This window comes from Myotis daubentonii, chromosome 16, assembly GCF_963259705.1.
Source record: "Myotis daubentonii chromosome 16, mMyoDau2.1, whole genome shotgun sequence".
NCBI lineage: Eukaryota > Metazoa > Chordata > Mammalia > Chiroptera > Vespertilionidae > Myotis > Myotis daubentonii.
This window is the reverse complement of record NC_081855.1, coordinates 5,228,762-5,243,285: the sequence shown is the minus strand read 5'-3', so window position 1 is coordinate 5,243,285 and position 14,524 is coordinate 5,228,762. Positions and strand designations below refer to the sequence as shown.

At 41.7% G+C, this 14,524-nt stretch overlaps 1 protein-coding gene across 3 annotated transcripts in view; it reads right to left on the bottom strand.

Annotated features, from left to right (window-relative positions):
- The window catches only part of SPECC1 (sperm antigen with calponin homology and coiled-coil domains 1), a 184,632-nt gene that overhangs the window by 52,570 nt on the left and 117,538 nt on the right, over positions 1 to 14,524 (bottom strand). For all 3 annotated transcript variants that reach the window (XM_059668459.1, XM_059668460.1, XM_059668461.1), the window contains 2 exons: positions 8,454 to 8,596; positions 7,152 to 7,252 (listed from right to left, as the gene is read on the bottom strand). In XM_059668459.1, the coding sequence (XP_059524442.1) occupies positions 7,152 to 7,252; positions 8,454 to 8,596 (244 nt within the window). The remainder of the gene's footprint in view (positions 1 to 7,151; positions 7,253 to 8,453; positions 8,597 to 14,524) is intronic.

The following is a 14,524-nucleotide window of genomic DNA, read 5'->3' as shown; positions in this document are numbered from 1 at the left end:
TTGTGAATATCTTCCTGGAATATTCTATGCATATTCAAGGATATGTGTAAAAACACTGTTTCTTAATGGCCAACAGATACATGAAAAGATGCTCAACATCACTAATTATCAGGGAAATACAAATCAAAACTATAATGAGATATCATCTCCCACCTGTTAGCATGGTCATTATAAAACAATAACAAAAGAACAAAAAATAACGAGTGTTGGCAAAATGTGGAAAAACTATAACCCTCGTGCACTGTAGGTGGGTAAGTAAAATGGTGCAGCCACAATGGAAAAGAATAGGGAAGTTCCTAAAATCATTAAAAACAGAACTACCAGCCCCGTGGGGTGTTCAGTTGGTTGGCGCATTGTCCTGTACACCAAAAAGATTGCAGGGGCAATTCCTGGTCAGGACACTACCTAGGTTGCAGGTTCGATTGCCAATTGATGTTTCCCTCTCACATCAATGTTTCTCTCTCTCTTTCTCTTCCTCTCTAGAAAAAAATCAATAAACATATCCTTGGGTGAGGATTTAAAAAGAACAGAACTGCCATATGACCCAGCAATCTCACTTCTGCATATATATCCAAAATTACTGAAAATAGGATCTTGAAGAGACACCTGCACGGCCAGGTTCCTGGCAGCATTATTCACACTAGCCAAGAGGTGAAAACAACCTGAATGTCCACCAACAGATGAATGGATTAAAAATGTGGCGTTTACCCAGTTTCATTAAGGAGGTACTATATGAATTGACTGTTTCAATTTAAAACAAACTATTTCAATTACCATAACATAATTGTTAAAAACCACGATTTGCTCATAATTCTGCAATTTGAGCAGGGGTGGCAGGAACAGCTCTTCTTGGCTACGTGTACTTCTGACAAGGGCAGTTCAGCAAGGACTTGACCCCCAGGATCCCACCAGGCAGTGGCTGGAAGGGCGTGGCGCCGGGCATCCCTCTTTTTCTCTGTGATCTCTTCCTCCACGGCCTCTCTCTACGCACGAGGCTACTCTCTTGGGTACATTTGACTTCTTTGCTTTCCAAGAGGGTAAAAGTGGGTACTGCAAAGCTTTCTGAGGCTTCTGTCCATAAGTTATACAAAATCACTCTGCTCCATTCTGCCGACCAAAGCAAGTCAAAGAGCTAGACTAAATTCAAGGGGAGGAGACAGCCTCCACGGCACAGGAGCAACCACTAGCTCAGCCAAGTTTTCTGACAATCTGCCACTCACCTTTTCGCTTTTGTTTCCAATAAAAGTACGGTGGGGGGAAGAAAATGTGGTATCTACATACCATGAAATATTTTCAGTCTTAAAGCAGGAAATCCTGCCCCTGGTACACCGTGAAGGAAGCTGCGAACAGTACCTGCTATGCGGGCAGGGATGCAGCGGTGCTGGTGTGGCCCTAACGCTGACCCTAGATCTTGACAGAAACGACAGTCCTAGGCAAGCACTCAGGAAAAGAGGCAGCCTGGGAACCCTTCCCGGAAGCTCAGTGCAGACTAGGGCCTTCTCCTCCCGCCCTCCCGGAAATTCCTTTCTGCCTCACTAGCTAGAGTGATTCCTGATATTGGACAATTAACCGAGATACACTCTTTATACAGAAAAAGCCTAAGTGCAGGGGTCCTCAAACTACAGCCCGCGGGCCACATGCAAATATAAATATTGTATTTGTTCCCGTTTTGTTTTTTTACTTCAAAATAAGATATGTGCAGTGTGCATAGGAATTTGTTCATAGTTTTTTTTTAAACTATAGTCCGGCCCTCCAATGGTCTGAGGGACAGTGAACTGGCCCCCTGTTTAAAAAGTTTGAGGACCCCTGCCTAAGTGGGCAAAAATTTGTAAAAGAATTTCACTGTATTGTTTTTTAATAAGTTTAATACAAATTAAGCTAAATGCCCATCAATAGAGGTGTGTTTAAATAAATAGTTGTATATAATGTAGCCTTAAAAATGAATTATTTTGCCCTAACCGGTTTGGCTCAGTGGATAGAGCGTTGGCCTGCGGACTCAAGGATCACAGGTTCAATTCCAGTCAAGGGCATGTACCGTGGTTGCGGGCACATACCCAGTAGGGAGTGTGCAGGAGGCAGCTGATCGATGTTTCTCTCTCATGGATGTTTCTAACTCTCTATCCCTCTCCCTTTCTCTTTGTAAAAAATCAATAAAATATATTTTTTAAAAATGTTAAAAAAAATGAATTACTTTCCCAAATACTGAAACTTAAAGATGTCTTTGATAGAGTCCTTCATTCATTAAACAAATATTTATTGAGCTTCTTCTATATAACTATGTGCTAGCCAGTGTTCTAGATGAGAGATATACTAGCAAGCCAACTAGATAAAAAATCTCTGCCCTTAAGGATTATATTCCAATGACAAAGTGAAATGAGCCAGTATCTGAATAATGTGTAGTGTATTCCAATTTACAAAATTTTCTCTACACACACACACTTTTATGCTAAAAAAACATCTAGAAGGGTATATAATAAGCCATAAATGGTGGTTATTTCTGGGTCTAAGGCAGGGGTGGGCAAACTTTTTGACTCGAGGGCCACAATGGGTTCTTAAACTGGACCGGAGGGCGGGAACAAAAGCATGGATGGAGTGTTTGTGTGAACTAATATAAATTCAAAAGTAAACATCATTACATAAAAGGGTACGGTCTTTTTTTTTTTTTAGTTTTATTCATTTCAAATGGGCCGGATCCGGCCCGTGGGCCGTAGTTTGCCCAGGGCTGGTCTAAGGTAAAGGGAGATATTTTACTTTTCCCTTTACTACTACTACTACTACTACTACTACTACTACTACTACTACTACTATTTTAATCCTCACCAGAAGATTTTTTTCATCAATTTTTTTTTTTTTTTTTTTTTTTTTAGAGAATGGAAGGGAGGGAGGAGAAACAGAGAGAGAAAGAAATCTCGATGCTGGCTGGTTTGGCTCAGTGGATAGAGCATCGGCCTTCGGACTGAAGGGTCCTGGGTTAGATTCCACTCAAGTGCACATGCCTGGGTTGCAGGCTCGATCCCTAGTAGGAGGTGTGCAGGAGGCAGCCGATCAATGATTCTCTCTCATCATTGATGTTTCTATCTCTCTCTTTCCTTTCCTCTATGAAATCAATAAAAATATATTTTTAAAAAATGAAACATCAACCTGAGAGACACATCGATTGGTTTCTTCCTGAATGCACCGCAACTGAGGTACATGCCCTTGAACAGGAATCAAACCAGTGACCCTTCGGACTACAGCTCAAGGCTCTAACCATGGAACCAAACTGGCCATTGCAGCCTGGCTGGCATGGCTCAGTGTTTGAGTGTTGACCTATGTCACGGTTTCATTCCCAATCAGGGCACATGCCTGGGCTGTGGGCTTAATCCCCGGTAGGGGACATGCAGGAGGCAGCTGATCAACGATTCAATAGATTTGATGATTATCAAAATATAAATAATTGTTTTATTAGTTTTATATATAAGGTGGTGGAATATACCTTAAAGGGCAAAAAGTAAAAAACAAAACAAAAAAACACCTTAAAAGATCCCAAACAATATGCATAGCTACCAAGGACACCAGGAAAGGGTACCTGTTAATGACAGCATCGATCTTAGTACAGGAAAAGCAGAGTGCTGCAGGTTATTTATCACATCACAAGCCCTGGTCTTAAAGAGGAAGGAACACTTCCAAGCTTCTTTAATGAGGCCAGCATTATCCTCATTCCAAAACCAGATAAAGACACTACAAAGAAAGAATTACAGGCCAATATCCCTGATGAACACAGATGCTAAAATCCTCAACAAAATATTAGCAAATCAGATCCAGCAATATATTGAAAAGATCATACACCTTGACCAACTGGGATTTATTCCAGGGATACAAGGCTGGTACAATATTCAATAAACAATGCAAATCAACAAATGCGATACATCACATAAACAAATTGAAAGTCAAAAATCACATGATCATAACAAGCAGATGCAGAAAACAAAATCCAACACCCATTTTTGATAAAAACTCTCAGCAAAATGGGAATAGAGGGAGCATATCTCAACATGATAAAGGCCTATATGACAAACCTACAGCCAATATCATACTCAGTGGGCAAAAACTAAAACTATTTCTCCTAAGAACAGGAACAAGACAGGGATGTCTGCTTCCACCACTCTTATTCAACATAGTACTGGGAGTCCTATCCACAGCAATCAGGCAAGAAGAAGAAATAAAAGGCATCCAAATTGGAAAGGAGGAAGTAAAACTCTCATTATTCGCAGATGACATGATATTTATATAAAAAATCCTAAAGACTCTACCAAAAACTACTAGAGTTAATAAAGGAATTCAGCAATGAAGCAGAATATAAAATCAACATCCACAAACAGGTGTCTTTTTTATACAGCGATAATGAATTCTCAGAAAGAGAAACTTAAAAAAAATAAAATCCCATTTACCATGCCACAAAAAATGTAAGATACTTAGAAATAAACTTAACCAAGGAGGTAAAAGACTTGTAGTTGGAAAACTACAGGACGTTGAAAATAGAGATAGAAGAAGATATAAACAAGTGGAAGAGTATTCCATGTTCATGGACTGGTATAATTAACATCATTAAAATGTCCATAATACCCAAGGCAATCTACAGATTCAATACAATCCCTATTAAAATACCAACAGCATATTTCACAGTGCTAGAACAAATACTCCAAAAACTTATATGGAATCAAAAAAAGACCCCGAATAGCTGCAGCAATTTTGAAGAAGAAGAAAAACAAAGATGAAGGAATCACAATGCCAGATTTCAAATTATACTACAAAGCCAATGTACTCAAAACAGGCTGGTACTGGCACAAGAATAGGCATATAGATGAATGGAAGAGAACAGCGACCCCAATTAATATTTGACAAAGGAGGCAAGAGCATACAGCGGAGTCAATACAGTCTCTTCAGTAAATGGTTTTGAGAAAATTGGACAGATACAAGGCAAAAAAAAAAAAAAGAAAGAAAATAGAGCAGCAACACACACAAGAATAAACTCAAAATGGATAAAAGACTTGAATGTAAATTAGGGAACCATAAAAATCCCAGAAGAAACAATAGGCAACAAAATCTCAGACATCTCTCATAGCAATATGTTTACAGATACATCTCCTAGGGCAAAGGAAACTAGGGATAAACAAACAAATGGGACTACATCAAAATAAGAAGCTTCTGCACAGCAAAAGAAACCATCAAAATGAAAAGAGCCCTAACCGGTTTGGCATCGGCCTGAGGACTGAAGGGTCCCAGGTTCAATTCTGGTCAAGGGCATGTACCTTGGTTGCGGGCACATCCCCGGTGGGGGGTGTGCAGGAGGCAGCTGATCGATGTTTCTCTCTCATCGATGTTCCTAACTCTCTATCCCTCTTCCTTCCTCTCTGTAAAAAAAAAAAAAAAAAAAAATGAAAAGGGAGCCCACCAAATGGGAGGAAATATTTGGCAATGATACATCTGATAAAGGGTTAATATCCAAAATATATAGGGAACTCAAACAACTTAACAAAAGGAATAACAAACAATCCAATTGAAAAATGGGCAAAGGACCTAAATAGACACTTCTCCAAAGAGGACATACAGATGGCCAAGAGACATGAAAAAATGCTAAAAGTCACTGATCATCAGCGAGATGCAAACTAAAATAACAAGGAGGTATCACCTCACGCCTGTCAGAATGGCTACCATCAACAAATCAACAAATGACAAGTGCTGGTGAGGATGTGGAGAAAAGGGAACCCTAGTGCACTGCTGGTGGGAATGCAGACTGGTGCAGCCACTGCGGAAAACAGTATGGAGTTTCCTCAAAAAATTAAATATGGAACTGCCATTTGACCCAGTGATCCCACTTCTGTGACTATATCCTAAGAAACCCGAAAAACCAATCAGAAAGAATGTATGCAACCCTATGTTCATAGCAGCACAATTTACAATAGCTAAGATCTGGAAACTGCCCAAGTGCCCATCAGTAGATGAGTGGATAAAAGCTGGGGTACATTTACACCATGGAATACTATGCAGCTATAAAAAAGAAGAATCTCTTACCCTTTGAGACAGCATGGAGGGACCTGGAGAGTATCATGCTAAGTGAAATAAGTCAGTCAGGGAAAGACAAGTATCACATGATCTCATTCATATGTGGAATCTAAGTAACAAAATAAACTGATGAACGGAGTGGATCCAGAGACAGAGAAACATGGAACAGAGTGTGGAATCTCAGAGGGAAGGCGGTGGGAGGGTGGATGGTGGGAGGTAATCAACTAAAGACCTTGTATGCACATATGCATGGCCCATGGACACAGACAATAGGGTGCTGAAGGCCTGGGGCAGGGAGTAGGGTGGGCCAGAGGGGGTCAGGGGTCAATGGGGGGAAATGGGGGACATATGTAATACTTTCAACAATAATTATTTTTTAAAAAGTGTTTTTATAAATAAATAAATAAATAAATAATAAATAATAAATAAATAAACACATATAAAAGAAAAACCCTGGTCTTAGAAAATGCCAAGAAGCTTTGGTCTGAATCCATCAGAAAACAGCACAGATGGCAGGTTGCATCTAGTGAGCTCCTACGAATTTATAAATTGTAAACATTCCTTCTGAGGGTATTTTAGAAAAAACAATTCTTTGAGAAAAACATCTAGTTCAATGTTCATTTCTAGTAAAAATTACAATCTTCATTTAATTGAAAACTTCAAGTGTCATCTTACAGGGGAAAAAAAGTTACCAAAATTGTATGAAGTTTATAGTATCTCTCTTGGACCTTTATTAGGCATTAAAAGTGTAAATTTTAATTAAAATTAAACTAGTATTGCCCGGCTGGCATACTAGTGGTTGAGCATCAACCTATGAACCAGAAGATCATGGTTTGATTCTGGGTTGGGCACATGCCCAGGTTGCGGGCTTGATTCCCAGTGTGGGTGTGCAGGAGGCAGCCGATAAATGATTCTCTCTCTCTCTCTCTCTCTCTTTCTTCCTCTCTGAAATCCAAAAAAAACATATTAAAAAAAAGAAAGCTAAACTATTACTACTTTAGGTTTATTAAAAATGTTTAACCTGCCTCAAAAAATAAACCAATTGGTTTTTACTCCCTTTTGTTGGCTGACACAGACCACCACCTACACGCAATCCTCTTCTATACCTGCATTGGAGAAACAGCGGCCGCTGGGGCCGTCCTCACTGGTATTCCGCTCAAGGGGCTTCTGGGGGGCTTATGGACAGAAACATTCTGTCCAGCTCCACCTGCAAGAGATGGGAACATTTATATGTCGGTGAGTTCAAAAATCAAAAATAATAGTTCCTGATTTGTTACTTTTTTGGCAATTAAACATGTATGCCATGCTGTTTATAGAGTATTATGGCTACTCTTTTCTCCTTTTTCCCGTGGACGAGTGTTGAATTGGAGAGTGAGAGGGGAGCAATGAACTAAGTGGTGTTGGTCTAGGACACATGAGGACCCAATGCAATAAGGAACAGGAAAATTCTTGCATAAACCACCTTTAATTCATTTCCCATCTTCATAGACTGAGTCACTGGGATTTCCTATCTTTCAACATCTGTAGTCTAATCTTAACCTAACTTGGCTGCAAACTATTTTAACAGAAATAACTAGGAACATCCTAAGATCAGCTATTACTCCAGTCTCCCAATATCATAAGCATATTTCTTGAGTCAAGTGAAGGAATACATTGTTATTTTTATATTTATGTGTATAGAGTATAGATATACATTTTTTCTTATATGTGGATAATAGTGGATAAAGGTGACATTTCCAGAAAGAGGTGGGCTGTACAAAATCAGGAATGACAGATCGCATGGGGGTCGCACGTAAGACAAGACCAGGTGCAGAAAAGTCCAAATGCGTGTTGCAGGATGAGGCGGGCCAGGGCACCAACCAGCGCGCCGACCCCCAGGAGGCAATGCCTCACTTAGGAGGTGAAGGCTCTGGCTGACCGCAGACCACAGAAGGCAAATAAAACAGCAGTGACCTGGTTTTTATGGACAGAGCGGAAAAGGAAGGTGAGGAGGCAGGAGCAGGCAAGGAGGTGGGGAGGGAGACTGCCCATGGCCAGCTCACTGCAGCTGCAGCATGTCTTTCCTGTACAGAGGCTTCCGGTGGAACGATCTAGAACAGTGGTTCTCAACTTTCTGGCCCTTTAAATACAGTTCCTCATGTTGTGACCCAACCATAAAAATATTTTCGTTGCTACTTCATAACTGTAATGTTGCTACTGTTATGAATCGTAATGTAAATATCTGATCTGCAGGATGGTCTTAGGCGACCCCTGTGAAAGGGTCGTTCGACCGCCCAAGGGTTGAGAACCGCTGATCTAGAACCCTTGTGGTTGTGCCAATTTGGGGTCAGTGCGGAGTAGAGACAGGCTTGGTATTTGGGGCCTTGGTCTGAATTGAGTTTTGCTTATAAAACTAAACGATTAAATACCTGGGTGTCCCAAGTCAAAGGACTTGATAAGGGACTTCACGGTGGTCGTGGGCTCCAAAGACGCTGCGGAGGCTCTGCTGGCAAAGATGCCGGGCCAGCGGCCGGGGGCATCAGCCTCGGGCTCCGACTCCGCACGCACAGGTCTGCACGGCAAAGAGCAAGTCAGTCGCAAAGGTGGAGGGTGTGCGTGGGGAAAGACGCGGAAGGGAACAGAACGGATGTGGAGGAGATACACGGATCTAGAAGGAGAGCCCACATTTGAAATCTTGTTCTGCACCATTTGTGTCTTTGGAAATAAGGTAGGTGCTGCTCTCAATTTTTATCAGCGATGTTTTCTTGGGAATGGCCAGAAATAGTATTTTAAGATGTAGAAATAAAAAAAATGTGAAAAAAGAAAAAAAAAGTGAGTCTATTCTGTAAACTGTAAAAAAAAAACCACAAATATTATTCATCATAAATACTTAGTTTACTGTCCATGGTGACGACAGTAAATTGGCTTGTCCGTGTGTCCCAGATCCCACCTGGACCACAAAGGTTGGTAGGGTGACACCTCAGGACTCCCTGCAACTAGGATTTCAGATGTGATTTAGGGTCCACTAGTCGGCAAGATGTGGCCTGGCCTGGAGTGGATGGCGCTGGGGAAGAGGGACGGGGTTCTGGGGCTAAGGCAGGCTGCAGCAGAGGTGAGCCGCCTGCCAGGCAGGCTCCCCACGCTCAGGGCTCCCCTTCACAGTGAGGTAGCAGAGCCCTGATCGCTCCGTCCTGCGCTGTGACTTTGGGGAGTTGTCCCTGGAAGCTCCGCTAGAATCTGTCTTCAGCCTCCCAACGATCCTGCAGCCATTTAATACCTTCCTGCTTGACCAGCCAGACAATGACCTATTACAGCAGAATCCTGACTCCTACACCATTTGCCCTCCAGGAGCCAGACGGGAATGGTATTCTAGAACAAGTAACACTGCGATTCTGCACAAGGCGAAGCTTCTATTCCCATCCAAGCTTTCCTGGCAAGTTTTGAATGTGGTTTCTGAATTCAAGCACAGACTCATCGAAGTCTTAGAGATAGCTCATCGGATTCAACCCTCTCACGCACGGCTTCCTCACCCAGCGCACGGCTTCCTCGCCCAGCGGATGTTAGCATGTCATTTAATCTCCCTGGGAATGACCTCCCAATCTCCTACTTCCTAAACCACTGCTCTTTTTATTATATCAAATTGTTTGCAAGATGATGGCTAATTTATGAGAATGGCTCAAAAAGACTATGTCTAGGGAGTATATTTTAATAAGGTCAGTGGAAGTTTAAAATATCTACTTGCTGATATTTTTTTTAAATGAATCTAGCTACTCATAAGCTTCTGCAATTGAATTTACTTGTCCTTAATTCTCAAAGCTTTCCCCTGCAGATCTGCAATCAATGTGAACAGAATGAATTTAAGTGAAACAGAACTTAAAACACTTACATCACACTGCCCTACACTTTCCTCTCCATGGCCCCTTCTTTTGGGTGGAAAAAAAAATCAGTAAACTTATGACATCTTTGGAAGAAAAGAGTAGGCATTTCAGAAACTGGTAGAGGGTTGGGTTTAATTATTTTTTTTATGGAATGGGCTTGGTTTCTTATTTTCCCCGTTGTGTTACACAGTATAAAATTAGGTGGTGTATGTGCAGAAAGAGAGTAACATCAGAATAGTTATTATCAGAAAAAATATCTCTTATCTCTGACCCAGGCATTCTCAGGCAGGTGAGAAACAAAGCGGGCCACCCTCTTACCCATCCATTTAAATAACCTGCCAACTCATCATGGTTTTAATTTGCATCTCTCTGATGATTAGTGACATTGAGAGTCTTTTCATGTCTCTTGGCCATCAGTATGTCCTCTTTGGAGAAGTGTCTATTTAGGTCCTTTGCCCATTTTTAAATGATATCACCTCACACCTGTCAGAATCAACAAACAAGTGCTGACAAGGATGTGGAGAAAAGGGAACCCTCATGCACTGCTGGTGGGAATGCAGTTTGGTGCATCCACTATGGAAAACTGTATGGAGTTTCCTAAAAAAGTTAAAATGGAACTGTCTTATGACATAGCAATTCCACTTCTGGGTAAATATCTGAAGAAAATAAAAAACAAATCAAAAGAATATGACCCCTATGTTCACTGCAGCATTATTTTTTTAAAATATGTTTTTATTGATTTCAGAGAGGAAGGGAGAAGGATAGAAACATCAATGATGAGAGAGAATCATTGACTAGCTGCCTTCTGCACGCCCCCTACTGGGGATGGAGCCTGCAGCCTGGGCATGTGCCCTTGACTGGATTTGAACCTGGGTCCCTTCAGTCTTAAGGCCAACGCTCTATCCACTGAGCCAAACCAGTTAGGGCTGCAGCATTATTTACAATAGCCAAGCTATGGAGGCAACTCAAGTGCCCATCAATACATGAGCTGTGGTACATATTTACCAAAGAATATTACTCGGCATAAAAAAGAATGAAATCTTACCAGTTGTGACAGCATGGATGGGCCTACAGGGTATTAAGCTAAGTGAAAAAAGCCAGTCAGAGAAAGACAAATACCATATAACTTCACTTATATGTGGAATCTAATGAACAAAATAAAGAAACAAAAAAACCAGAAACAATACAGAAACAAACATAAATAGATACAGAAAACAGACTAACGGTTGCCAGAGGGGAGGAGGGTTGGGGGACTGGGTTAACAAGGTGAAGGGATTGAGAAGTACAGATTAGTGGGTATAAAATATGGGGTTGTAAATTACAGCATAGGAAATATAGTCAACAATATTGTAATAATTATGTATGGTGCCAATTGGGTACTGGAAATATCAGGGGACCATTTTATAAAGTATATGATTGTCTAACCACTGTACTGTACACCTGAAACTAATACAAAATAAAATTGAATGTAAACTGCAATTGAAAAAATTTTTTAAATTAAAAATACTTATTACCAAAAGGCCTTGTAGAAACTTAGGGCACTCTTCCTAAAAGGAAGATCATTTAAAAAATTCATTTTCATTTCATTCCTTGATAATAAGGACAAAATAAAAACCCTATATCTACTGAAGTAGTCCCTTCAATTATCCAAGTTTCTCTGCGATTCAAAACATCAAATGATAAGTCAGAAAACTCGTTCAAACTCTATTAGAAAAGTGCAAGGCTTCAAGAACAGTTCCCAGTCCCTGTGCCTTCAGATAGCCAACGACCCAATCAGTCCACAGGCTAGGCTAGAACAATAAGTATCAGTATGAGAAAACTCTGCAGGTTAAGTGGATTAGAGAAGCTACTGGTCTAAATACTAACCGTGTTACATAACAGTGATGTGTGTGTGTGTGTGTGTGTGTGTGTGCACGCGCACGCGAGCGCAGACTTACAAAGCCTGAATTGAAGAATAGTTATTAGTATTTTAATCATAAACAGGCTTGAAATTCATTACAACAGACTGCCTTAGAATTATTTGGGATCAACCAGTAACACCACCATTAATAGATGAAGTAGATTTGACCCCTGATCATGGGTTTGAATTGCACAGGTCCAGTTAGACATGGATTGTCTACACTAATAAAAGAGAAAGATGCAAATTAACCATCACTCAATCACTCCGCTACACCCACCAGCCAATCAGGAGCAAGTACGCAAATTAACCCAACTAAGATGGCAGTGGCCACGGAGCTGGAGCGAGCAGGAGGCTTGGGTTGCCCCCGGCAATGGAGGAAGCCAAGCTTCCTGCCTGCCCTGGCCAGCCCTGGGCTCTGCTCAAGGCTACAAAGTTTCAATTATAGAAGATAAATAAATCTCAGATACCTGCTTCCAGCCCACTGGCCTCTGCTCAAGCTGGCGCTGGAAAAAAAAAAAGAAGAAAAAAAGGAGAGGCTGGGAGCTTCGGTTGCCAGGGGGCATGGCCAGCCTGAAAATGGCCCTCAGTCCCTTACCCAGGCTGGCCACACCCCCATGGGGTGAGGGACCCCGCTGGGGGGTTTGGCCAGCCTTCAAACAGCCATCAGCTCTTCACACAGGCTGGCCAGGCACTCCAGTGGGGACCCCCACCCTGAAGGAGGTGTGGCCAGCCTGAAAACGGCCCTCAGCCCCTCACCCAGGCTGGCCAGGCACCCCAGAGGGACCCCCACCCTGATCCAGGACACCCTTCAGGGCATGGCCAGCTGGCCCCCATCCGTGTACCAGGCCTCTATCCTATATAATAAAAGGGTAATATGCCAATTGACCCTAACAGCAGAACGACTGGGAATGAGTGGTCACTATGACACACACTGACCACCGGGGGCAGACGCTCAATGCAGGAGCTGCCCCCTGGTGGTCAGTGCGCTCCAACAGGGGGAGCTCTGCTCAACTACAAGCCAGGCTGACAGCTGCCAGCACAGTGGTGGTGGCGGGAGCCTCTCCTGCCTCCTCAGCAGTGCTAAGGATGTCCGACTGCAGCTTAGGCCTGCTCCCTGCTCCAAGTGGACATCCCCTGAGGGCTCCCGGGCTGCCATAGGGATGTCTGACTGCCAGCTTAGATGTCTTAAACCAGCAGCAGGTGGACATCCCCTGAGGGGTCCCCAACTGTGAGAGGGCACAGGCCGGGCTGAAGGACCCCCCCCAAGTGCACAAATTTTTGTGCACCAGGCCTCTTGTTTTCAATAAATAGAGAAAAGTATGTATAGAGAAAAATATATTTTCTCCTTATGATTTTAATTTTTTCTCTAGCTTTACTTTATTGTTAGAATACAGTATATAATACCTATACATACAAAAGATGTGTTACTCAACTGTTCATGTTATTGGTAAGGCTTCCAGTCAATAGCCTACTTAACTACTGTGTAGTTAAGTTTTAAGGGAGTCAAAATTTGCAGATTCTCAACTCTGCCCTAATACCAGTGTTGTTCAAGGGTTAACTGTATTACATTTCCTCTGTTCGAAGGAAAAATGAGAACTCTATATTGGATAAAAGATATTAAGAAGCATTTAAACATAGAAACAGGTGGGTGTATTACAGCAAATACATTAAATGAGAAGTTGCAAGGTACCGCTATTTGAGTAAACATTTGTTCAAGGCTAGCTGATGACTCCTAAGACAGATGTTAGGTTCTAAGGTCAACCCAAAACACCAAATACAGCTTAGATGTTTTGTAAATACAGCTGAATACAAATATACCATCTTTCAATTAGCCTAATGCATTCGTTTTTCACAGCAGTTAGCTTCTTTCTTCAGGTGCATCTCAGTTGAAATGGCTACCCTTGCTTAGGGGCTATGTTTAAAACAACAATGAGGAGGTGGGTTTCCATCCACCACCAGCAGGTGAACTATGACAATAACGAATAATTTCTACAAGAAAATACATGTACGACATAACTCCAAAGTATCATGTCTTAAAAACATTATCTAATTGAATTTCCCACAAAACTCCAATTTTTTTTTATATTTTTATTGAGTTCAGAGAGGAAGGGAGAGGGAGAGAGAGATAGAAACATCAATGATGAGAGAGAATCATTCATCGGCTGCCTTCTGCATGCCCCCCACTGGGGATTGAGCTGGCAACCCGGGCATGTGCCCTCACTGGGAATCGAACAGTGACCTCCTGGTTCATAGGTTGATGCTCAACCACTGACTCACACCAACCAGGCAAAACTCCGATATTTTAGAAGAAAAATTTGACAAGGATAAAGCGGCTTCTGAATGGTGAAACTGGAATGCAAATCCGGCTGTGTGGCCATGTCTTCCTCAAATTTTTGATAATGCATGGAAGTCCTGAGAGGCATACAAGGTTTCTAAAAAGAATTTTGATGGTATTTCTTGTTTAAATTTATTTAACATAGCCCTGGCCAGGCAGCTCAGTTGATTAAAGCGTCGTCCAGATATGCCAAGGTTGTGGGTTTGATCCCTGGTCAGGGCACAAGAGCCAAATGAATGCATCAATAAGTGGAACAACAAATTGATGTTTCTCTCTCTCTCTCCCTTCCTCTGTCTCACTGAAATCAAGCAATAAATAAAAATTAAAAATAAAGAGGGTGTACCTTCCTCACTTAAAAAACATGAATTTATTTAACATATAGTTAAG